Genomic DNA, 27,818 nt, shown 5'->3' on the forward strand with positions numbered 1-27,818 from the left:
GTTTGCTTCAGAATCATTACAGGAAAAAAGTCTAATTCTAGATTATTTAATTTTTTCCATTGATCTATTTGCATATCCACATATCAATATCACACTCTCTTGATTATTCTAGTTTAATAAGTCTTGAAGTCAGTTAATATAAGTAGTCAAACTTTATCTTTTTAAAGATTTCATTGGATATTCTATGTGTTTTGGGTTTCCTTACACATTTTAGAATATTTTGTAAAGATATACATTGTACAGGCATTTTGATTAATATTTTATTTAATATATAATTTTGGGAATATTCATCTGTTGTCAATACATAAACATGGTATATCCTCATTTTAATGGTCTTTATTATAATTTCTTACAGCATTAGCTTGTAATTATTAAGGACTTGGTATTGTACATCTTTCATTATATTTATCTTTATGTTTTTGATACTATAGTTAATAATATTTTTGCATATTAGTTTCTAATTTTTATATAGTATAACACCATCAATTTATAGACTGAGTTTATTTTCTGAAATAATCTGTGTAAAATTAGTATTATTTCTTTCTTAAATAGTTACTAGAATTCACCAGGAAAGCCATGTGGACCTATTGTTTTCTTCCTTAGAAGCCTGCTTGTTTTCCTTTTTTTTATTGTCAAATTCAATTTTCTTAAGAAATATAGTACTTTAAGATTTTCATTTGTTCTTGCATCAGTTTTAGTAAATGTTTTATTTTGAGGAATTTGTTGATGTCTCCCATGCAGTATATTTCTGTACAGAAACCCATACAGAGTATTTGATTTCTATCTTATTTGGCATGAAGAGAATCTTGGAAAATCAGGCTAGTTTATTTTCTATAGTATTAGTTCTGTCTTGGGTGGGGCCAGTACTAATGTAAACAGAATTTTGACATAGTGCAATAGAATCCAAAATTGAGATTGAAGCAAAAAGCAATGGCATGAGATGCTTTGTGACTTTTTAAATCATCCTAATTATCTTGAAGCTATGTGGTGATCTCTTCTAAGAGGAACTCCACATTAATAGCAGGTTCTCAAAAATAAAACATATGGCTATCAGGCTGTGGAATATCAAACACCCCATTAGTATCATGTGTAAACCCTTGACAAATATTTCTTTATCTGCTCATCCTTTCGTGGTGGTGAGTTTTAAAAAATGTGTCCAGATAAAAAGAATGTATAGACATGAAAGATATCCTTAGGTTATTTTCTGGGGGAAATCTTTATGAATTATCAATAGTAATCATTATTATTATCATCTACAATTTTTTCCTCTCCCTAATGACTGTTCAAGAAGAGAAATAGGTCAAATTATTTCTTCATGGCATAATAATCCTGGTATAATAATCCTGGATCTTCAAAAGTAGCCCTAATTCCTGGAATATACACTGGACATTTTGTAAGTTATCATTTTAAAGAAATATCTACATTTCTTTAACTGGGGCTCCATCTACTTTGACTTGGCCCAAATATAGGAGAGGACACTTATTTGTTTTTCTCCTCCTTCTCCTTCTTCTTCTCCTTATTCTTTCTCCTCCTCCTTTTTCTTCTTCTTCTTCTCCTCCTCCTCCTTTCCCCTCTTTCTTCTCCTCCCTCCTCTTTTTTCTGAAAATTGGAAATGGCTTCCTTAAGGAGGTAACAGGTAACAATATTTTAAATGTTATCTTTGTGAAAACATTAAGAAAAAGTCTAAGCTATACAAAACATGAGGGAGACTCTCAATGAGATTAGTTTCATGTCAGCTTCAAACTGCACAGTAATCAAGTAAAATTTGTTTGTATCTCAACATTTCTAAATATTTGGCGCTTAAGTGATTATGGTTTTTGAATGAAGCATGGATTTAAGAACATTATGGTCCTGCTTACCTCAAGTGATAAGGGGTAGTTACGAAAGTGGAAAAACACAGAAAGCATATGCAGCAAAGAGGTACCATCTTGATGATGCTGTCGTACAGCTTCTTGTCTGCCCTGTAGATGCTCTGAAGCCTAAAAGAGGTGGAGTTATGCAAGTCATGAAGTAAGAAGAGTCCTTGAAGTTGCAAATAATATTTCTCATTATAGACAATCTAATCAGAGAGATCCTAATTGAGCTACAATGTTAATTTAAAAGTTTCACTGAGATGGAAGGTAACTCCATGCACATGAAACAAAGCAAAAGAGCCAATCATATTTGTTTCATGCAGTTTATTCTGAGGAATGAAAATGTATAAGTCTCCGAATGATTTACCACAGCCATAACTTAGGGTATAAAACCTCTGCACAAGTGTCAAGATTCATACTCAAGAAACATAACTCCTGACCCTATGAGTTACTGCAGTAATTATTATGGGGCCTGAGATACTTCTGTGGAGGCTTCAGTGGTCTGGGCTCTCTCTATGGCTACAGATGTGGCAGCTTCTGTAGTCCGGCTCCGGCTCTGGCTATGGAGGCTTACGGATACAGTTACTGCCACCCATCTTGTTACGGAAAACATGGATTCCCTAGTTCTTATTAAAATTCTTCCCTATAAATCTGCTATCTGGTTCCATGAGTGAATTTGCTAAACCTGATTTTAATCATTGGGCCTACCTACATTATTCTGGGTCTATTTGTTCAAAATAATTAGCACCTAAGACTTCTAGTACATTTATAATTACACAAATTTGTGTTCATCATATCTCTCTTAATTTGAGACACAGCAAATATAGCTTTTGTTTAATTTATTTGACTCAATTATACACGTTGCTAATTATATACACTACCCAACTTCCAATGTGGAAATTAATATACTTTGTGTATGAAATGTGCATTTCATAGACACACTGATTGATATATGCAGACATATCAAAATGACAATAAATTTAGATTAAACTGAATAATAATCCCTCAAATATATGTGATGATTTTAATTTCCTAGCTTTTAATTAGATAATCTTTAGATTTAAACTTAACAACAATAAAAAAATCAACTCCATCATTTTAATTGTATATATATGCTCATAAATAAAAAGGATTCATAAGTTTTGAATTTTATACAATTATATTTATGAATACAATCCAAAATACATAAATAATACCTCGCTCCTTTCAAAATTTGTTACTTATTCAGCTCTTATGTGGTAAAAAATGAACAGTAGTAAACTAAAATATTTCTCTAAACTTCCAGAAAAGAAAAAAATATTTTTAATGAATTTCTTGGTTAAATATAATCTTTCTTGACCTATTCTCTACTGCCTGTCATTTTACTTGGCATTTTCATGCAACTTGTTGTGTTATAAAGTTATTAAAAGTATTTCAAATTAGGTAATTAAAATATGTATAGTATTTAATTTGTTGGTTGGTTTAATTAGTTTTTTACGTCACAGTTCCTCTGTGGCATGCAATGATACTCTTTTTTACTTTCATCATTGTCCTCATGACATTAAAGACTTTTACAACTGTAAGCTGAACATAAACACCCAAATATCAAGAAACAGCTCCCTTCCCATTCTGCAGCTTTAGTTAATGAGAATATTCATTCAAAAGGAGGTGTTTGTTTGTTTGTTGGTTGTGAAAGAGATTTTCAATCAATTTCACTCACCAAAAAGCAAGCATTGTACTGCTGGTATTTCACATGAAAGAATACATAAAAGATCTAAAAATGTATTGCTTTTTCCAAAATTGAATGGTATGTTCAGGTAATGGTATAAAGTGCAGAGGTTTGTTGTTCGTTTGTTTGCCTTGGTGAAATTCAGTACAAACACAAGGACAATAACAGAAGAGTTGGCCTAACATTACAGATTGTACAGGCTGCCCCCATCGTACAGGCTAGGAAATGCCAGTTAAGTGACTTGCCTGAAGTCTCAACCAACATTAACAGTAAGAATCAAGACCAGAAAGTAGTTCGCGGATTTCTCATGCGCTGCGCCGCCATTCTGATTCTCATTGCATACTTCCAATTTTTTTTTTATTTTTGTTTTATTTATTTATTTTTATTATTATTTTTTATTTCAGAATATTATGGGGGTACAAATCTTAAGGTTACGTATATTGCCCATGACTCCACCCCCCTCGAGTCAGAGCTTCAAGCGTGACCATCCCCCAAACGTTGCAACTGAGGCATACTTCCAAATTTTAATGCCATCTGGAAAGTTCTTGTAATATTCCCAAGAATGGCTTCAACTATATGTCACAGAGTTTATGGGGATTAACTTCGTCTCAGATTAACTACCTTTTGTTGTTAATTTTTACGTTTGTCTTCTTAAATTTTTATTTCATTTTATATAATCTATTTCTCAATTGCTAATTTAGCTGTACTTGAAGGCAAATGAAAAATAAATAACGTTAAAACTCAGTTCTCAAGATCATGTGTTTTTATTAGAAAGGCTTGGATTTGTTTATATGACATGAAGATATTAGTAAGAAAAAAATGAAACTCATCCAGTCCTTGTCATTTCTTTTTTCAGATGTTGTATCTTCACAGAGGAGGGCAAGGTAGATAAAGTTTGGTAACTCCATTAAAGGAAATTTGACTCACATAATTGAATTTCATTTGAAATTATTCTGTTCATATTCAAGTCAGTATCTACAGAGCCTAAGGAAAGTATTACAAAGTTGCCCCCCAAAAAAGAATTATCAATATAATTATAATGAGAAAAAAGCACATGTGGTATCCAAGTGCAATACAATATTAACATATTTTTTGTAACCTGCCTTTTCATATATTATTGATTTGTGTCTGTCTTAAGGGAAATTTTTGGAATTTATAACAAAAGTTTTCTTTATTTACAGATAAAAGTTATTACTCCAAAGAAGAACGTGTTTTCTTCTTCCCTACTCTTTATCATAGGGTTATTCAAGACATAGTCTATAGTAAACTTTTTAAAAGTGAAAGGAAGGAGAAAATAAAAAAGATCACTGTTCAATTTACTTTGGGTTTGATATACTTTGAGTCTAGCAATCTATTTTGGGCATAAAACCAATACCACTACAAGGAAATATATGTCCTCATTTTACAATGGATATTTTCATTTTATTATTTTTTCACTTAGAAAAAAAAGACAAAATATTTGTTCCATATATTTTTATAGAACAATATATAGATCTATGTAATTTTTATATGTCACAATCACTGTATGAAAAATTATGATGTGCTTTATTTCTTAAAAATAAATTCTGGTTCTTATTTGACTATTGAGGTTTTCCATGTATGTCTTCCTTGGTTTTATATCCCAGGTGGACGCATCCTGAACAAGCAAAAAATTAGCTACCAATCACTCTTGCATTATCTGGCTGAGTTACATGGGCAAAATGTGATATCCTTAATACAGTTTCAGTTGTGATTTTATGCCTTCAAAAGGACTCACTGAGAATTAAAAATTCAACTTATCAACTATTTCAAGTTAAGATGAGAAATAAGAATGAAACAATATTTGAGTAAAAGCAATATGGCAAATATTGGGTTAAATGCTACTCTACAAATCGAAAGGCATATTATACCATTTTTTTTTTTTCTGCCTTAAAAAGGTACCTTGCTAAGGGATAGTCAGAGTGTTGCACAGATTGTGGAAGCTGTGATAGTTACTGTCAATTTACTTTGAATTTTTTCATTAGTTTGATAAAGAATATTTAATTCCCTAGTTGCTGTTTAGAAAAAATGAAACATTCTATTTAGGAAATTTATCTTTATATAATAATTGTAACTCTCACAAAAATTCTGCAGCATGTTCAAAGTCCTACAAATTAATTCAACAAGTTATCAGTGGTCCAAGTCAAGAGACAGATGCTACATGGAGATTAATAAATGTAGAGTTAAGTTGGATCCATTTGACCAGCTCAAAGAAGTACCCTGAGGAACTCCAAGAAGCCCAAGACAAATTTCCTCACATATATTTCTCGATTCTGTGTCATTTTCATCCTTGTGCCTTCTTTTTGAAAACTTTAAGACAAGCTCAGTTTTAAGATACCCTTTTAACATTGCAGAAAGCCCTAGGAGATGGTGTATGCTTTTAAAAATAGTACTTTAGTGAACTATTAATAGATGAGTTACCAGTTAGGGACTAGTTAGAAATTGCCTCTGGATAAATGACTCCAAAATAGAAATGGAAAAGCAAAGAGTAAGATATCCTATCGTGAAAGTAAAGAGAAGGCAGAAACAAAGACTCATTGACTGGGAGAAGGAAATGGATGCCCAAAGGAGAAAAATATTGACAACTTCAATCTTCCGCTTGGCTGTTCCTATTGAGAGAATGCGAAGAAGAGTGAAAGCTGAAATGAGAATGAAAATAGAGGCTGTATATACACTACTGAAGAAGGGTAAAGAATGGAGGATATTGCCTGGAGTATGCAAAAAACAGAGGCGAGATGCCATTTTGGTGAGTCTTTGAGTAGAATCAATTATGAAGGAGAGTTTTAGCATTTGAAAGGAACCTGAACTGCTATTCCGATAAGTCCATATAGGAGATGGATTTTGTGCTCTCCATTTCTGAAATTAATTGCTACATGTTTTGCAACCAAAAGATTCTGAAGCTGTTCCATAAAGTCAGAAATATTATAAAGGTTATTATGATGAGAGTGCTAAATATCAACATGTGTTCTCATCTTCTGAGTTCCTTGACAATTGTACACAGCAGGTCATTTAAGCCTTTTTTTTAATTTCAAATGTTTTCTGTATCCCGAATATAGGCACTTTTTTAAGCCCTCACCTTGAAAATACATTTGCTTTTTAAGAAAATGTAGATTTAAGATATGTAAATTGAATAAATAGCTATACATTTATTTGGATATGAAGTTACCAATTTGGAGGTTGACAGAACAGAGAAAATGTTTAATTGCAAGAGGAATGCCATTAAATATAGATGATGTAATACACCCGGTAATAGGCAATTCTATGTAGCGTTTGGAATGCACTTATTTTGAAAAGTCAGCTATTTCGTCTCATAAAAGCAAAGCAGTAAGTTCATGGGCATCCTAAATAGGACGTTAAGTAAGCTGAAATATTTTAATGAGAGTGAGGCCTTCTCAGTCTCAGGAGACAGTAAATTAATGAGTTGTACCATGAAAGGTAACACAAAGACTAACTCAAAGGGAGGGTATACACGTGATAAATCAGGTACGCATGTGATAAATCAGGAGGCTCTACATGTGATAAATCATGCTCCGACCAGGGTATATAAGCATCCTCTGTACAAGCTGCCATTCATATTCAAGATCTTGCTTTGAACAGCAAACACACTCACCACCCCTGACACCATGAGCTACTACGGCAGCTACTACGGAGGCCTGGGCTACGGCTATGGAGGCTTTGGTGGCCTGGGCTATGGGTACGGCTGTGGATGTGGCTTCCGCAGGCTGGGCTACGGCTGTGGCTATGGAGGCTACGGGTTCGGCTCTGGGTATGGAGGCTACGGATGTGGCTGCTACCGCCCATCCTGCTGTGGAGGGTATGGATTCTCTAGCTTTTACTGAATATCCTGCCCCTAGGAGCCCAATATCTGAGGCCATGAGAAGATTACCCAGATTTAACTGCAAATAACTCAAACAGAAAAGATCACCCTGGACCAAGCCAAGATCAAGAGCATTTAGCATCTAAGATTTTAAGAATATTTATCATTCCACAATTATTTGCTTCATATCTCCTGATGTCTTTTATTTGTGCTGTGAGATTACTATGTTCCTTCTGCAATAAATTTTCCTAACTTAAAACAACATACTTTGTTTTTTATTTAACTCAAAATGTCAAAGTGATTAGTTTTAATTGACAATGAAGAAAATAAGCCACTATATGTGCTATCTGCCACATATAATGTAATAATTATGTGTATACATACACCCACCCATATAGCTGTATTTGTGTGTGTGTGTGTGTGTGTGTGTTTGTGATCCTTGAACAACATGGGCTTATGGGGTTTAGGGGCACCAACCGCTATGCAGTTGAAAAATCCACATATAACTTTTATTTATTTATTTATTTTTTGAGATAGGGCTAGAGTGCAGTGGCTTCATTATAGCTTACTACAACTTCAAAATTCTGGGCTCAAGTGTCCTCCTCCCTCAGCCTCCCAAGTAACTGGGACTACAGGCATGTGCCACCACACCTGGCTAATGTTTCTATTTTCTGTAGAGACAGGAGTCACATATAACTTTTGACTATCTAAAAACTCAACCACTAATGACCTACTGATGACTGGCAGTGCCTCACTGACAACATAGTTAACACACATTTTGCATGTTATATGTATTTTTACCATAAAGTAAGCTAGAGAAAAGAAAATATTATTAAGAAAATCATAAGAAAAAACATATTTACTTGTTCATTAAGTGGAAGTAGATCATTATAAAGGTCTTTATCCTTACAGTCTTCACATTGAAAAGGCTGACAAGGAGGAGGAAGGGGAAGGGGGTAGGTCTTGCTGTGTCAGGGGTGGCCAAAGTGGAAGAAAATTCAAGTGTAAGTGAAATCCCCTCAGTTTAAGCCCAAGTTGTTCAATGGTCAGTTGTATGTATATACACATATGTAAACCACAATACTCCTTTTATTTAACCTCAGCATATTATAGGGGTACAAACACTTTGGTTGCATACATTGCCTTTGCACTACCCAAATCAAAGCCATAAGCATGCCCAACCCCCAGATAATGGGCATCGTACCCATCAAGTGTGAATTTACCTATCCCCTCCTCTGCCCTCCCACCTGCCCAATGCCCTAAAAATGTTACTACTATACGTGCACATAAGTGTTGATCAGTTAAAACCAGTTTAATGGTGAATACATGTGGTGCTTATTTCTCCATTCTTGTTATACTTCACTTAGTAGAATGGGTTCCAGCTTCATCCAGGATAATACAAGAGGTATTAGTTCATCATTGTTTTTTGTGGCTGATTACTACTCCATGGTATACATATACCACATTTTATTAATCCACTCATTTATTGATGGACACTTGGGTTGTTTCCACATCTTTGCAATTGTGAATTATGCTGCTATAAACATTTGAGTGCAGATGTCTTTTTTATAGAATGTCCATGTTATTTGCCATAGAGGTTGACCAGTTTGCAGTCCCACCAGCAGTGTATGAGTGTTCCTATCTTTCTACATCTGTGCCAACATTTAGTTTTGGGGAACTTTTTGATAAAAGCCATTCTCCCTGGAGTTAAATGATATTTCATTGTGGCTTTGATTGGATTTCTTTGATGATTAAAGATGTTGAGGAATTCTTCATATGTTTGTTATCTGTCTTCTTTTGAAAAGTTTCTGATCATGTCTCTTGCTCACTTTTTGATAGGGTTGTTTGTTTTCTTCTTGCTGATTTTCTTGAGTTCTGTATAGATTCTAGTTATCAGCCCTTTATTGGATGTGTAGCATGCAAATATTTTCTCCTATCCTGTATGTTGTCTGTTCACTCTACTGATAGTTTCCTTGGCTGTGCAGAAGCTTTTTAATTTGATCAGATTCCATTTATTTATTTTTGTTGTTGCTGTGATTGCTTTCGGGTTCTTCTTCATAAATTCTTTGCTTAGGCTTATGTCTGTAAGAGTTTTTCTAATATTTTCTTCTAGAATTCTTATTGTTTTCTGCCTTATGTTTTAAGTCTGTTATCCATCATTAGCTGATTTTTTGTGAGAGGTAAGGATCCTATTTCAGTTTTCAACATCTGGCTGTCCAATTTTCCCATTGCCATTTATTGAATAGGTATTCTATTCAACAAGTGTATGTTTTTGTCTGCTTTGATCAATGGAACAGGATTGAGAATCCAGATATAAAACCATTCTTATATTGTCATTTGATCTCTGACAAAGCAGACAAAAACATAACATTCAATTTAAAAGCAGCTTCTTTCTTCCTAACACTGGACCATATCAACCATATCTTTTTTATTTCAATCTTTTAGCTAGATGACATTGGTATTTAATTTAAGCACTAAAATATCAGATGCATAAATTATAATATCTAAATTGAGAACAACAGGAAGAATAAGTACTTTTATGTGTTGTTCAAAATTTATGTTTATTTGGCCTCTTTAATAGTAAAAAATGTACTGATAAAACAAAAATATCTCTGAATATACACTGAAAATTTACTTGTTTTTGTGAATCTTTTCTTCCTGGTCAATCATGGTATGACATTATGTTGTTCAGTAATATCAGCATATTGAAATAGTCTGCAATTCACCAAGTAAATTTAAAAATCATTGTCATCACATGTGAAGTCATCCATATCGAAGGGTATGGCTACCCTGCAGCTTCATACTCCCTAACCAAGTCTCTTGCAATGTTAGCCTTCATTTAACAACCAACTGGCAAGAGTGGGCCTTTTATTGTTGGTACTTCAAATAAGTATTCACTTAGGGAAAACATGTAATTAAGTGTTATTTTTTTCAAAAAATGTAATATTTTTCAGTACTGAAAAGAAAATGGATATCTTTTGTTTGAGTTTATCAAATTTAATAATACCAGGGGAATAATATGATAGAATTGTGGAGCTGGGAGGAGTACTATAAAGTTTACATAGTGCTTACCCTAATACTACTTGAATGAGAAAGCACCTCCAAAAAGTGAAATGATTTGCCAAGGATCAAAAATGGCATGAGCAGTACAGCCCAGACTAGAACTCTGTTCTACTGAATACCAGGCATTCTACTTCCCCATACTCACTAACAACTATTCTCTTTGCTGTAATAGGAAGTGTCTTGAAAGTTCTGATCATGTGTCTCTAAAGAGTTTAATTATCATGGCTGAACCACCACCTCTATTTATTTTGATTTTTAAATGCCCTGTTGTAGAATCTTGAACTTAATCACTTCTAATTTATCTGTATCTGGATTAAAAAAACTAGTGAATAGTGCCAAATCCAAATTCCATTTTTAAAAGAATTATCATAACATATTCTAAAAACTCAGACTTGTTTACTGAACATACAGATGAGTTTGTTCAGCCAGATACTATGACCAATTATTTCACTCAATTCAAGTGTGGTGTTGTACTTTCACAGCAAATAGAGCTGGGTGGATATATCTTGGTGTTACCATTGGAGTTCTATACTATTTAGTTTGACTGAGTAAAACAGGATTTTCACATAACCATTTTACCCCCTAAATAGTTAGTGGTACCACAGTCTGAAGAAAGACTTTGTATATCTAAAGAGGAACAATCAATATAACTATTTGGAGAAAGTAACACTCACAGTTTAACACAGTTTTGTCATATTATTATACCTCTAGTTGTTGGATTGTATTGATTTGTGCTGAAATGAAGAGAACAGTTCCAGAATAAATTTCCTCCTGAGGAAAAGCTGTCAACTGGTCTAGGGAAAATGCATCGTGGGAACTTTGGCCCCACAACTGAAGAAAGCTCTGGCAAAACAAAATAGGCAGTGCGACATCATTAAACCTGTTTATGTGCAATTTTATAGCTTCCAGTTGAGTTAATGAGAATTAAATATTCAAATTAATAACTGTTTTTCAATTTAGGATACACAATAAAAATGGAACAAATTCAAAAGGGACCAAGGAAATTAAGAATAAGAGAGATAGTCAAAAGTTTCTTAATGGGGACAAAAGTAAAAGCATTAATCATAAAATAAAAGCATGAATAAATTTGATCTTATTATATTAAGAAATTCTGTTCATTATAAATACACCTAAAGTGAAAACAAACCACATGCTGGAAGAAAATATTTTCAAAACAAATATCTGTATCCAGTATGTAAAGAGCTCCTACAAATCAGTGCTAAAATATTACAAATCCATTTAAAAATGGAGAATGCTTGAGCAGGAATTTCAAAAAAAGGAGATGTATAGATGACCAATAAGCATGTAAAATGGTGCACAAAATTATTACTCATCAGGTAAAAACCAAATTAAAACAATAATCAGATATTACTACATGCTCACAAGAATGGTCAAAATATAATGGTCTGAAAATGAAGCATTGTCAAAGATGTATAGTATCTGGAATTCTCTTATATTGCTGATGAGACTGTAAATTTAAAAAAAAACATTTTGGGAAACAATTGGCCAGATCTTCTGAAGCTAGAATGATGGTTATCTCTGCAGTGGTCTCCAACCTTTTTGGCACCAGGGACTGTTTTCATGGAAGACAATTTTTTCATGGACCAGGGTGGGAGGTGGGGAGGTGGCTTTGGGATGACTCAAGTGCATTACATTTATCATGCACTTTATTTCTATTATTATTACATTGTACTATATAATGAAATAATTATACAACTCACCATAGGTTGGGGACCCCTGCTTAGAGAATGATATTAACCAAAAACGAGCAATGAAACATTTTCCATATCAGGATATGCTTGGTAGTGCATATAGGAAGTGTGTGTATATATACAAAAATGCATCAAATTTTATTCTTAAATTTATATTATGATACAATTCATTATAGCATACATTATGTTTCAAAGAAAAGAGTTAATGCAAGTGAAATAAAATGAGGGTTATATGTTTTTTGAAGTCAGAAGCCAGTGGAGCTCATTTCTTCTTTAAATACTTATTGTTCAGATGAAGAGAATTAGCCATGTCTGGTGAGAGGCAGGATATTTACTTTTAAAACCTTCAGAATTCATCCATCCATTCAACACTTATTCATTGTGTTGCTACTATATGTTAGTTATTGCACAGAGGTAAACAAATACACCATTTGAAAATTTCTTATTGAACACTAAAAATAAGTGACTATATTTCTGGTCATATAATAACGTTAATAAGAAAAAGAGTCAAGGTTAAAGTTAAGGTCACAACTTAAGGAAATTAACCACATCTGGAGTCAGCTTTGGCTGTAAGTCACTAACTTCTTAGAATGAGCTGAGGAACTTTTATAACTCATTAGTGTTTGCCACACTGTATCTTTTGGTATCATATCTATGTTTTAGAGATTCTGAAAACATTTATAATGTTAATGAATATCTTCCTGAATTTTGTAGAGACCTTTTATTTAAATTACCTTTTTATATCTAATACTTTAAACATTCGACAGCTTAGTAAACTAGTATGATATTTCCTAAGAAGAAAAATTTTTTAAAAAATCACAGGATAGGCAAAGAGAACACATGTCTGGAGCTGTTGTGATAAAAGTGAAGATACATGAGATAGGAAGAGGAAGGAATTAATTATAGATTGAATAAAAATTGATGGTGTCAAAAAGAAAATTTGCCTATTTCACAACTTCACCTAGCAATCATAGCGTAATGACTAATGGAAGGATGATATTTTAAAAGAGATTTAACATAACTGTTAGCATGACTATAATTCAAAACACTAACAACCAATACTGGTGTGTATATGGAGCAAATGAACTCTCATTCATTGCTGATGCAAATGCAAAATGGTACATCAACTTTGGAAGAGTAGTTTTTTACAAAACTAAACGTAATTTTACCATACAACCCAGCAATTGTATTCTTTGGTATTTACTCAAATGAGTTGAGAACTTATATTCACACGAAAAGCTGAAAACAAATGTTTATAGTAGTCTTATTTGTAATTACCCAAACGTAGAAGCAATCAACATGTCCTTCAGTAAGTTAATGGACAAACATTCTGTACATCCACAATGGAATATTAGCAAATGATAAAAAAGAAATGAACTATTAAGGAAGAAATGAAGGAATCGTAAAAGCATATTGCAAAGCAAAAAGAAGTCAATGAGAAAAGGCCACAATACTGTATGATTCCAATTCTATGTCACTCTGGAGAAAGAAAACTCTGGAGACAATAAAGAGATCAGTGGTTTCTAGGAGATTGGGGATAAGTAAGGGAAGAGTAGGTGGAGCACAGGGGCATTTTTAGGGCAGTGAAACTATGCTGTATAATAGAGTAATAGCGGATGCATAACTTCATGAATTTCTCAAAACTCATAGAACTGTACAATACAAAGAGTGAGCCCTAATGAAACTATAAACTTTAGTAATTTGATATATAATGTGATATAATAATAATGTATTGATATTGGTTCATCAATGTTAATAAATATACAAAACTAATGCAAGTTGTTAATAATAGGGGAAACTATGTATAACTGTTATAAAAATGTGTTAATTAAAAAAAGGAATTTTAGAAGATATCAGATGTGTAGGTAAGGAAATAGTAAATGTAAAGACAGGGAGAAAGAGGCAATGTTCATTTTTGGAAGCTCCTTGGATAGATGTAATATCAGAGAAAAGGGTCAGGATTTGAGAAGAGAAACTCCAGTCAGTTTTTAAGCTGCTTCTGAAATAATTTTTGAGTTCTGTGTTTGACTTCAATTTTTGAACAGTTTTGTCCCATGACTATTAAAGTCTGTAGAACTATATAATGCAAAGACTGAATTCTAATGTAAACTATGGATTTTAGTTTATAATTATTTATCGATATTGGCTTGTCAATTACACCTTTTTTATTTTGCAAAGTAGTTTGCAAAGAAAAATAGTAGTTATGATGATCAATGGTCTAAAATTAAAGAAAAATATAGACCATTTTATTTCTAGAGTTCTGTACTGATGTTTACAGCAGTTGAGTTGATGACTCTTGGCTTTCAGATGTTTCTGTTTCCTTATCTCCAAAGGAGATAGATAATTTCCTTATTAGGCTGAAAAGTAAGATGCTTTAAAAGGATATCATAGCTTCTAGAGCTTTGAATTTCACCCATTTCTTTAATTTTTATTAAATTCATAAATGTAGCTTACCAATCCAAGGAAAAACCAGAGATGAAGAAATATTTAACTGAAGTATACAGCACTAACAAATATGATTGTTGTGACATGCTTGGCTATGAAGAATTCTATTTGTGGTCTGGTATGTCCAGACTTTGACGATACAGCAATTTCTTCTCATTAAATGATGCAATAACTTTTAAGGGCTACCTTACTTGACAAGAAAGCAAGCTCAAAAGCTTAATGAATGTGAGGGCCTCTCCCCACATCAGGGGACAATGAATGAGCTTTGTTAAGTAACTATAATAAAATGAATGCCACAAAAGGAGGGTATACATGTGATTTATCACATGCTGTGACCAGGGTATGTAAGCCTCCCTCTATACATGTTGATATTTACACTCAGTATCTTGCCTTGGATAGCAAACCAACTCACCACCCCTGACACCATGAGCTACTATGGCAGCTACTATGGAGGCCTGGGCTATGGCTATGGAGGCTTTGTTGGTTTGGGCTATGGCTATCGCTGTGGCTTTGGAGCCTATGGATATGGCTACCGCCCGTCATTCTATGGAGGACGTGGATTTTAGGGCTTCCATTGAGCTATTGCCCAAGGAACCCAACGTCTGAAATTATAAAGGGACTTTTCAAAGCTGACTTCAATCACTGGACAACCGAGATTTATTTGCACAAAAGAATTTAGCATCTCAGAATTTCAGATAATTTTTCAAGTTATACCCATATCTCCATCTCCTAGTATCCTCTACTTTTGCTTTTATAACTAATGATATGTTTATATTTTAATAAAACATCCTGATTTGAAAACACAATCTGGTTTCTGTTTTGTTCATGAGATTCAGTTATGCATAAGTATGTTGGTTACCTTCCATATTCTGGACTGAGAATCTATTTTTTTCATACACCTCACAAACATGCATGCAGATAGACAAATAAAAAGATAGTTCCAAACAATAATGATTCTAGATTGAAATGAAAGTAAGACCTTCAATAGGATTAGTAATGTGCTATTCTTTAATCATTTGCTTTTATTTGGATAATATGCAGATTTAAGTCACAAATAAACCAATGGCATATGTTTCATTTAATTCAACCCCCATGTATCAATTCAATAGAAATGCATTATGAATCCTTCTATATATTCAAAATGTGTGTGTTTGGCTTTTTTTTTCATTGTAAGAGCAAGCAAATGATAGCAGATGAAACCATATCACCAGGCTAATTATTAAAGTATACCTTCTTTCTAAGAGTTTTCCTATTTTGTATAATTTCACCCTGCTGTTCTCTTCTGCACATTATTTCATTTGAGATTTTCATGGAACAAGGAATCCATAAGTCACTAATGAATTGGTGTAGAATTGTTTTCAGATGAAGTTAACTCATATTTAACTCAAATGATTTTAGGGTTTTTTTCTGTTGACTTTCCCATGGCATGATATGGCATTCTTATTCATCATAATAATTAGATTGAAAATTTTGCAATTTAACAAGGGAAAAAATAAGACTTTATTGTGAAATGATTTATTTTTTAGCTTAGGCTGATCACAGGCACAGTACAATCCAAAGAGCTTTCTTACAAAGCTGATTTAAGTTAAATCTCTTTCTTGATAACAAATAGGCAGGAGAGGGTATTTTATTGATGAAATAAGAAAAAAAATATTTAAAAAAATTAATGTTTTTCCTAAAATCAAATTATATACTCAGATAACAATATGAAATTAAGATATTTTGTTTAAATTGGTCAAAATTGTTAAATATGTTTGGTTTAGTCATATAGTAGTATTATAAAGTTGCTGAACTAGAGCAGACATTAAATGACAGCAGTGATGTTCACCTCATCTTGTAGGTTATAAAAATAAACAACTCCCAAAAGTTATAGCAGCTCTACAAGCAGAATCAGGATCAAGGTCTTCTGAATGCAGGTGCCACGAGGCAGTGTCCTTTCCCAATCTACTTTCCCCCATATGCAGCCAAAGAAAATATTTTGAAAGTTTTGCTCAGTATCCATAAACGTAGCTGAATTTCTGGGGACTGAAGGAGGATTCCCTTTCTTAGAATCACCATTTCTATAATAATTTACTGTCCTAATATAGATAATTTGAGAATCTTAAATTCAATGTCAACTTTATCTAGATTTCAACTATATTTGTATCTATATGCATGTCTGTTCTTATAGATATACCTGTAGTTATCTGTATATGTATATCTATATCAAAAGATCAAAGTCTTTATTTGAAAGGCACAAAAGTTAAATTTGCTCTACCAACAGGAATCATTTATCCTTCCAGTTGATCCTATTTTGGGGTTATAGGGTCACAATGTACAGTGAGATATAGTTGCATGGTCCCATTACTTTGCACTTAGTCATTCAAGTTAATATAGTTCCAAAGCTAATAGACATGCCCTTCAGGGCTAAAAATAAAAACAATCATCAATCTCTTTAGGTTGAGAAGCAATGTGTATGACATTCATAGTAAAATACATTATCAAATTTATCATAGCCTATTATTTATTTAATGTTTATCTAAGTGAAGAACTTTTTTTGAATTTACAGAAAGAATATCCTTAAAATTTCCAAACAAAAACTATCATTTGGTGAATAGAAGACTTTATTTTCACCATTACACATCGACACAGGATCTCAGCTTCACAATCAACTCATCATCTTATGGTAGAAATCTCTCAAAAAAAGAATGACAAAGAAATAATTGTCCATCCAAATTGTTGAGTTCACTGAATTAAGCAAAATAACAAGGTCAAAAGAAATATACATTTCTCAGTTTCCAAAGATAATCAGTATCCTGATATTACCATTGTTCTATTTTTTTTCTCAATCAGGAAAAGAACCAATAAAAAAATAATTGGTTGTTTTGGTTCATGTATTTCCAGGCATTATTTTACAACTTATTCTTGATAATATACACACACACACATATATGTACTTATAGAAGTGTGTATGTGTATCAAAGTGAGATATTTGTATATATGTATCATTGTTTTCTTCTATGAAAATACATAAATAAATCAAGGCACATTTCATTGTTGAGCTTTTATTTAATTTGTAAAACCTGTTGATTTTTATTTCATGTGAACATAGCTATATGCATCAGAGACAACAAAACTTAGTCCTTAGTCAGGGTCACACAGTCTATCTTAGACTTATCTAAGCATTCACGAGATTCTTAAACTTTTTATATTTATTTGTTATCATTTGGCTTCAAAATTACTTATTGAAAATGAAAAATTTTCCCAGCAGTTTTATTTTCCAGGAAAAAAAAAAGTAAAGATAGAATGAATTTTGATAAAGGAATAAAAGGGATTTAAAAACCAAGCCAATATAATGGGTTAAATAGTCCTTTAAAATCTGAAAGCCATTTGAGTTCATATTTTACCTGGGGGTTCACTACAAGTCGTGGCAGGTAGAATTTATCCTTCATTCGCCCAACAAATTTTTGTTTGTTTGTTTGGAAGAGCAGTGAACAAATCCAACTGAGAAAATGCATTATTAACATGTTACATATAAACCTCAAAACAACAAATACCCTCAGCAACATGTATAAAATTATGTAAAGTAACATAGTGTTTAAAGATCCAAGCCCTAGTATGGTCAAATTCTTGTCGGGTTTATGCTTGGTCTTTATTTACTATCTCCCCAGAATGAGCTGAGGAAATCTATGAAAACTGGCCAGCTCACCTTGCATCCTTGCTTTCTGTCCCAGCCATTTCAAAGCTGCAAATTTAAATTTGGAGATTTTAAGGCCTCAATATTTTAATAACTTTGTTGAAAATATTACATGATCCAAAGAGTACAAAATATGGTTTTGAAAATTAAAAACCTTAATGAATAAGTGAGTCTCATGAAAAAAAAAATGTTTGCTGATTGAGAGAAAATAAGGGGGTGAGGCACAGAGAATTAGAAAAGCAAATATAAGGGCAAAAATATTGTGATGAAATTAGGTCTATGAGAACAAAGTTGAAAAGGAGTGGAAAAAAGTGACTAAGAACGAATATCTAGCTGGTGCTAGCACGTATTGGGAGTGACTGCATAATACAATGTAAAGAGAGGTTTGATAAAGAGAAATGATACATAGATTGTGAGGAAGAGTAGATGTCCGTAAAGCACGGAACCAAGATCAACTGCATTTCTATATAATATTAATACTTTAGGTAGAGCCTGCTCTAAAAAGGTGGGTAATGGAATACAGAGAATATTTTTGAACAGGTGTTCAGATTGGTTATAAAAGTGAGTTTGTTCTCTTGGATTATCCTTCAGTTTCTGAAATAAATTTTATTTTATTGATAAACCGAAAGGATGCTTTGCAAGCTGATGGCTAAAATCAAAATAGTTTTGTATTGTGCCTATATATATATATATTTTCCTATTACTTTGTATATATCACAGACGACCAGAGGATTTGTTTATTCAAAGTGGTTTCTTTGCTTTTGAAGGAGGGTGTGTCCTTTATTTCTCAACCTGAGAAATAAGTTTATTTGAAAAGTTTGCTAGATTTAAAAGTGTTAAACTTGATCAATGTATTTGAATCTAGATGGAAGTAAGATATACCAATCCAAAGAATGATATAAAAATGAGAAATAGGAAGATATTTGATGACAAATGCCATCAAATATAAATGATACAATATGCTTAGTAAGGAAGAATTCTATGTAGGGAATTTTTTACTTTGCAACTTTGAAGCCATAGACTTTCTCCTCATTATAAAAAAAAAAAAAAGCATGTAATGAGTTCAAGGGTGTTCTAACTAGGCAGCTAAACAAGCTCAAAAATTTTAATGAGTGTGTGCCTCTCTCGTGTTAGCAGATTAATGAATTGCATCAGGTAAATGAATAACTTGGAATGCTGCAAAAGAATGGCCACAGTTGTCATCACATGCTCTGATCAGGGTATATAAGCCTCTCTCTACATGTGCTGACATTCACACTCAGGATCTTGTCTTGAACAGCAAACCAACTCACCACTCCTTACACCATGAGCTACTACGGCAGCTACTACGGAGGCCTGGGCTACGGCTATGGAGGCTTTGGTGGCCTGGGCTATGGCTATGGCTGTGGCTGTGGTAACTTCGGCAGACTGGGCTACGGCTGTGGCTATGGAGGCTACGGATATGGCTACCGCCCGTCATTCTATGGAAGATATGGATTCTCTGGCTTCTACTGAACTACTGCTATAGTAAACCAACATATGTCACTATGAGTGGATTTGCTAAAATACTCTTCAGTCAATGGACTGAGTTCACCTCAGGGCTTTTAGAAGGTGAAATCTAAGAATTTCAAGGAACTCAATGAATAAGTGTGCCTGTATCATTCTCCTTGCATCCTCAGCTTGGGGGATAATAGCTGGGTTATGTCCAATTCCAATAAATGACCTAATTTGATACAAAAATATGGTTTCTGTTTGGTTCATTTAACTCAATTATGGGTAAATACTTACATGTAAGTTTTACTAATTGTTAAGTAAAAATAGAATACACACATGATTATATGTGTGTGTGTGTGTATAGATTGACATACAGAAAATAGCTCTACCTTCAGAATCAGCCATCAAAACAACAGAATATAATTATTTTTCTCTATTTAGATAACTTTAAGAATTGAATTTGACAGCAAAAAAAAAATTCAAATTCAACTACTGAGTCTATATGCATTTTCAGAAAAGTACCTATTTTATAAATTTGAAATATTATCTATTTCAATTTCCCAGAGGAGTTCAAAATTGTGAACTAATCTTCCAACTCCTTCAAAAATTTCGATTGTCTCCTTTTATTTTTAAATAAAATATGGTGGTGTTAAATATGCCTTTGCTGGATATATCTAGCATTCGCAGATGCTAGACATTTGTATTAGTCAGGCTTCTCCAGAGAAACAGGTCCAGTCTCACCCCATGATAAACATAGATACATAGAAAGATGTTTAATATGAGGGATGAGCTCACTCGAGTTTGTTCTATTCAAGCCCTCAGCAGATTGGATGATGCCCATACACACTGATGAGGGTGATCTTTATTCAGTCTTCAGATTCAAATGGTAATCTCTTCCTGAAACACCCTCATAGCCACACCCAGAAATAATGTTTTACCGGCTATCTTGGCATCCACTTATCCAGTCAAGCTGATACTTAAAATTAACCAGAACAACGTTCATATCATTAAAACTATAATCAGAGCAAACTTTCCTCAATTCTTAAAATCCATATTCCTAAACCTTTCGGAAAAGTAAGCTATCTTTTTCTATGAATCTTTGCATTATAGGTAATCTTCCTTTATTCATAATTTCCTGTTTTTATCTAGTTTGTTATGCATGTAAAATAAGCCTGATCTAAAAGTTCTTTATAAACTTTTAGGATGATAAAATATGACCTTTAGTAACTCAACTCACTTCACTTGTCCTTTCATGGGAATATTGTGTTCATTATCATCATTATGCTGAAGGATCTGTAATCCAATAGGGACAATAAACACACAGAAATATTACCATAAGGTAAAATTTTGTGTAGCTTCAACTGAACAAAAATATCATTTAATAATTTAAAAATATATATATAAAGATAAATTTTGGTAAAATATTATACCTTCAAATATAACCAAAACAATATTTTTTTTCAGAACTGAATTTCAGGTAATAATATGAATCTATAGGTATTTGATGTAAGCCAGCCAAATGCAATAAAATGGAGACAAAAACAGAATTACAGAATTAAAGGCCAGAATTAAAACTCTACAACACTATCCTATAATTTTATAAAGCCAGAAACCCAGAATGAGTGACAGAATTTATGATTTTTCCTGATAATGACTGGCTAGACTAGGATCAAAATCATGCTGTCCTGAGACTATACTCTGCAGACTCTCTTTTTATGCATGTTCTTCCTGAATGTTGTCAAATAAACCATTTTGAATGTTCTGGCCATAGTTCTAACAAGAGCTAAATTATTACAACTGATTTTATGAAGATGGGTCCCTTTTCTTAGATTAACAGCCATATTTCATTTATATTGTTCTGATATAGAGAATTGAGCCAACCAATATTTATTAATAGTTTCTCTGCTTCTGCATAACTAACCAGAGAGCAATGTTAAAATTCAATTCTAGGTTAAAAAAATTCATCATGATTTATTTCAGTTGATGCTATCCAGGGGGTTGTGTGTACTATCTAAGTGGACTGAGCAGAGGACATAGAGCTAAGTAACTCTAGGAAGGTGGAGCTATACAGTCTGACGCAGTAAGACAGAATTTCACAGGAAGCATTTTCCTCCCATTTGGGTAGTATCTCTAGGGACAGTTTCTATGGGGCTGAAAAGTAGTAATCACTATAATTATTATGACATTGACATTCTTAGTATAATCAATATTATCATAATTTCAATCTGTTTAAGGCAGTATTGATCTGTATCTGAGGTGAGAGAAAGTGTATCGAATTTATAACAAAACAGTTGTTTACCTCCAGGAAAAATGTAAGAATATTTTTTACCTTCTATCCATCAACATAAGTAGAAACTTGTATCAAGAGTTAAAACGTCTTAAAAAATAATAACGGTACCAATCTACTTTTCATCCAATAAATGGACAGAAAAATAATAACCCCTTAAAAATCCTATTGTTACTTCTTTCATTTGTGCATACAAGGAAAAAAAACCAGATGTTACATATTCTTCAAACTGATTTTTCTTGTTCGTACAGCTAATGAGAAAATAGGTTATGCATTTCATATACCATATCACATTTTCTTCTTTGAAAATACATTTAGTATTTATTGTATTATTGAAGTTTTGCATTTATATTTCATATTATTTCCATGTATAGACACAGTCTGAGGCATCAAAAACAAAAAAATAGCATATGATCATGATCACATGCTCTGACAGAGCTACACAAGAATGTGAAATTCTTTTTTCTTTTATTTCATCATACTACAGGGGTACCAATGTTTAGGTTATATATTTTGGATTTGCCCCACCTGAGTCAGAGCTTCAAGCATGTCCATCCCCAGACAGCATGCACCCCGCCCATTAGGTGTGAATATACCCCTCCCCCTCCCCCTCCTACCTGCCCTAAATCTGATGAATGTTATTTCTATATGTGCACATAAGTGTGGATCATTTAATACCAATTTGACAGTGAGTGCATGTGGTGTTTGTTTCTCCATTCTCAATATACTTTACTTAGAAGAATGGCCTCCAGCTCCATTGAGGATAATACAAGAGGAGCTAAATTACCATTGTTTTTTGTGGTTGAGTAGTACTCCATGGTATACATATACCACATTTTATTAATCCACCCATGTATTGATGGGCACTTGGGTTGTTTTCACATCTTTGCAATTGTGAATTGTGCTGCTATAAACATTGGAGTGCAGATGTCTTTTTCATAGCATGTCTAGAATGTCTTGTTTTCCTTTGGGTAGGTGCCTGGTAATGAGATTGCTGGATCAAAAGGTAGTTTGACTTGTAGCTCTTTGAGGAAATTCTTAATGCTGGGTAATGTATTCATAACTCTAAATTATTCATTAAGATAAAAATTTTCATTTTATCAATTGACTGATTTTCTGAAATGGGCAAAAACAAAGGAATTAAATTGGATTAGAATAGCACTGACATTAAAGAGCTAGTCTAGTGTGGGGTTAAATGCTACTCTCATACCAGATTGTTGGAACTCCTGTCTAACCTTAAAACATTTCCCAGAATAGCCAATGAGTTGTTCATATTATGCCATGCATGGCCATTGCTTTGATGTCAGTTAAAATCATAAAATGTATTCAAATAAATTTTTTGAGTGCCAACTAAATGTTAGGCTTTGTTTTGACACCAGATAGGTCAGAGAACAAACACTTTGTAAAAAAAAAACAATGTGTCATCTGAATCGGATGTCATCATGTTAAGTGAAGTAAGTCAGGCACAGAAAGACAAACACCGCATTTTCTCACTCAAATATGGGAACTAAAATGGTTGATCTCATGGAGGTATAGAGCAGAATGATGGATATGAGAGGCTGGGAAGCATTTGTGAGTGGGCAGGGGGATGAAGAGAGTAGGTTAATTGAGTACAAACATACAATTAGATAAAAGGTATAAGTTCTATTATGCAACATCTGAGTTATTACAGTTAGCAACAATGTATCATATATTTCAAAGTATCCAAAGAGAAGACCTCCATTATTCACAGCAGGTAGGCATAAGTACTCTAAGTGATAGATACCTCAAATGCCCTATCTTGATCATCACACATTCTATGCATATAACAAAATATCACATGCACTCCATAAATATATAGAATGTTATGTATCAATACAAAATTAAAATAAAACTTTTAAAAATATATCATCCAATTACTCATTAATCTCAACAAAAGCTTAGCAATATGCTTATAGTTATACAAAACCAGTACATTTTTGGAATCCCAAGTTTCAAGATAGAGAGAGGAACATCTGAGTGAAGCTTAATCAGTGTGAGGTCAGCCTTGCATATTGCAAACTAACTCTCTGGGCTGAGCTAAGGGACTCTGTGAATACCAGACCAACTGTTCCTATAAAGCTTCTACTTATCCCTTATCTTCTTCACAATTGTGACTTACATTTGGAGAATTTCTTAAAATCTTTTTGAAACTTCAGATAATTTGAACAGTTGAAATATGTTTTAAACAAGAGACAGCAATATGAATATCATGGAAAGATATAGTTGATATTTTAGGAAAGGCTAGCTAGATATTGTCTGAAAACTAAAAAAAATAAATAGGCACAGAAAAGGCAAAGAGAAGATAAGGGCAAATGTATAATGTTGATTATGAAGATCTGAATGGAAGGCATACAGTGTTGATTTGAGTAAATAGGTTGTAACCGAAATCATATTACTCGCTTCACACTTTTATCTGGATACAGTGATGCACAGTGAAGGAAAGGAAATTGGGTGATGTTTGAAGTGAGATTTGAAAAACATACAAGATACATGGATTAATGACAAAAGGTAGAAAAAGACAGGAAAATGGTGTATGGATGCAGGTAAAATCATCATTTGTCATAGTACTAAGGCTAGAATTTATTATGGAAAAAGAACCCAAGATACAAAAAGAGAACTCTGACAAGACTTTGCATTAATGACCACTGTTATAGTCTCTCTGCTTGTGACTTCAATTGTGCTGTATTGTTAAACCAGAGAAAATATACATAAAACATGTTGGTTTGTATGGTCAAAAATAAATATAACATTTGTGCATGGTCAAAGTTCTCAAACTCAAGACATTAGATGCCGGTTTATTGTTGCTCTCTAGTACACACCACAGATGAGTCAAATCTTTCTTGCTTCTCATGCTACAAAATATGTGTGCCTTATGAAGAAATTGATAGATTTAAGCATCTTGACTTTATTTCTCAAAATTTTTTTGCAGAATTAACTATAACAAACCCCTAAAATGCTTGTGATTAGTATGTATTTAATCAGAAATTCAAGAATATTTAATGTGACTAATGTTAAGGGACTAGTGATAATTCTATTTAGCGTTTGGCATGTATATCCTTTGAAGAAACAGCAATTTCTTCTAATAAAATTAAACCAACAAGCTCAGGGACAACCTAACTAGGTAGCCAAACAAGCTCAGACATTCTTAATGAGTGTCGTCAGGGGACAACAGATTAATGAGCTGCCTCAGGCAAGATACTTGTCATGTGGAACGACACAACAAGAGGGGGCACATTTTTTTATCACATGCTCTGAGCAGGGTATATAAGCACCCCTCTACACAGGCCGATATTCATATTCGGGATCTTGACTTGAACAACACACCAAACTCAATACTTCTTACAACATGAGCTACTACGGCAGCTACTACGGAGGCCTGGGCTGCGGCTATGGAGGCCTTGGTGGCCTGGGCTATGGCTATGGAGGCTTTGGTGGCCTGGGCTACGGCTGTGGATGTGGCAGCTTCCGCAGACTGGGCTACGGCTGTGGCTTTGGAGGCTACGGGTTCGGCTACCGCCCATTCCGCTACGGAGGATGTGGATTCTCCAGCTTCTGGTGAATGAATTGCTGAAATTGGAAGCAGAGGGGAAACCTACAAATATATATATATTTTTCATATCTTGTGCTTTCATTCCAGAAATATCCATCCATCCTGTTGTCTTCAGCATCAATAGATAGATACTTATCAATGGTTAAGCTGCTTCTGTGAATATATGGTGTCTTTCTACCTCTAGAACTCAGTGTCTAGTCTAGATGCATATTCACTATGTGTGACCACTGTAGTCTGTGTCCTCATTTTTGGTTTATTTTGCTTACCACCATTACGATGATGTTATCTTTCTATCAAAATCCTAAAGACAACTTTCATTTTGTTGTTATCTAATAAAATGGATTACTTCAATACAAATATTTTAATTATTTTCAATGCTTGTATTTTTATTATTTTAATAATCTATTTTGGAACTAGTGTAAAAATTACTAATGAAGCAGTGAGACCTGTGAAATGGAGTACAATGAAAATGGAGTATGTAATGGAGTATGATGAAAATATTTCTAGTTCACTATGCACAATCTTGAGAACATACAAGGTGTCATATTAACGATAAATAAAAATAACTTGCCCTGTCTACTCACTTAGGATATCAGCCCTTCTCAAATGTCCTTCAAGGGTTCCCATAATTACTAAGGAGAGTGCCATTCTCATATGCCGCTGTACAATGCTGCTGTTAGCTGATATGTGTTGGTACTACTGTTCTAGCCAGGCATTTATTTGCTTTTTTCCAATCTCATCTTGGGGAAAGAGAGAAGATGGGAAGTAGGACTCATTTCTTGGGTGAAACTAAACTCTACATTAAAGATCTACTTAGGGCCACTGTCCTCATAAGGTTGACTCACCTACCACTGCCACAATGCACTGAAACCCAGTGGTACATTGTTCTATGGAAAATTGAGGGAAGCAAGAAGAGGTTTCTTCTATTTTTTTTGCACCCTATTAGAGGGCTCTTCACATTCTATAGTACTCCTTATGGATGGATGATGACACAAAGTTAAATGTTAGTAACACACAAGATGCTTTAATGATAAGAGATCCTCCTAACTATCAACTCTGGCTCCATTACTCAAGACTTTTCTTCCCTAGGGATTTGCTCTCTCACAGAAAATTCTTCTGTCCCTTTAGAGAGACTCTTTTCCAGACTTGCTGCATAAGTTCACCACTCCTGGACAGGCATCCTGGAACATCAATGGTGAACACAGACCGAACCCTTCTCTACTAGGTTTCATAGTCAGCTTTCAAAGTGGCCAGCGAAGCCTGTTTCACCAGCTTGTGTGACATGAACAGACATGCCTGAATCCACATAAATTCAAATGTAGACCCCTACTACTTATCTCTGAGAAACTTTTTTTTATCCTTCTGTAAACATAATGAAGGAACATTACTGTATGAACAATATCTCATAGAAAAACTGTTACCTTTTTACACCTATATTATAGTTTTGACTTCAAATAAAGAAAACTAAGCAAGGGAAGCAAAAGAAAAAAAAAAAGAAATAGAAAACAAAAGAAAAGAAAAAAAGAAACAGAAGAATTCATAGGTCAAGGGCCCAGTCACTTAAATAGAACACCTGCCAAGTTTTAGTTTATTTTTTAATTGACACATAGTAATTGTAGATATTTACAGGTACATATGGTTATTAGACCAAGGTAACTTGCATGTCTGTCTTGTGTGGGGATGAAATTAGAACCAGAGATAATACATATTCAAGTGTTGCTAAACTGAAAGCATCAATTCAAAAATTCTTCAGTAGATCCCATTTGCAAGTATTTAATTTTTTTAGTGAGGTTTTGAAACTTGAAGCTTTGTACATTCCAAATCCTTTGGACAAAATGGAAGAGTTCTTTAGATAATTATTTTATGCTTTAACCAAAAAGTACAGTAGAATGATCCCTGTAGATGAATAACAGCTGTAGGTATTATCTTATATGATTTATAGCTTTGATTTGTCATTTTCCATTGTCAACTCTAAAATTTAAAATATGTGAAGGTCTAAATATTTATATTTTCTCTATAAGGGGCATAAGTATATATAAAGCTCACCTTAATAAACATTAAAAAATGGTGGGTGCTTTTAGAGAACAATTATTTGGAATACATAATATGTTACTGCTCAACATTATTTTCTCCAGACAGGCATTATATTCTACTAAAAATGACCTTGGATATAGAAAAATGTTACCTTTTTACCT

At 33.4% G+C, this 27,818-nt stretch overlaps 2 protein-coding genes across 2 annotated transcripts; both read left to right on the forward strand.

Moving 5' to 3' along the window:
- The first annotated feature begins 7,202 nt into the window (after positions 1-7,202).
- LOC105880094 (keratin-associated protein 19-3-like) lies at positions 7,203-7,418 on the forward strand. The gene has a single exon (XM_012780865.2). The coding sequence runs from the start codon at positions 7,203-7,205 to the stop codon at positions 7,416-7,418; it is 216 nt and encodes a 71-aa protein (XP_012636319.1).
- A 12,179-nt stretch (positions 7,419-19,597) lies between these two features.
- LOC142871579 (keratin-associated protein 19-3-like) lies at positions 19,598-19,786 on the forward strand. Its single transcript, XM_076004648.1, has one exon. The coding sequence runs from the start codon at positions 19,598-19,600 to the stop codon at positions 19,784-19,786; it is 189 nt and encodes a 62-aa protein (XP_075860763.1).
- Positions 19,787-27,818: the final 8,032 nt, after the last annotated feature.

Source organism: Microcebus murinus, chromosome 1 (assembly GCF_040939455.1).
Source record: "Microcebus murinus isolate Inina chromosome 1, M.murinus_Inina_mat1.0, whole genome shotgun sequence".
Lineage (NCBI taxonomy): Eukaryota > Metazoa > Chordata > Mammalia > Primates > Cheirogaleidae > Microcebus > Microcebus murinus.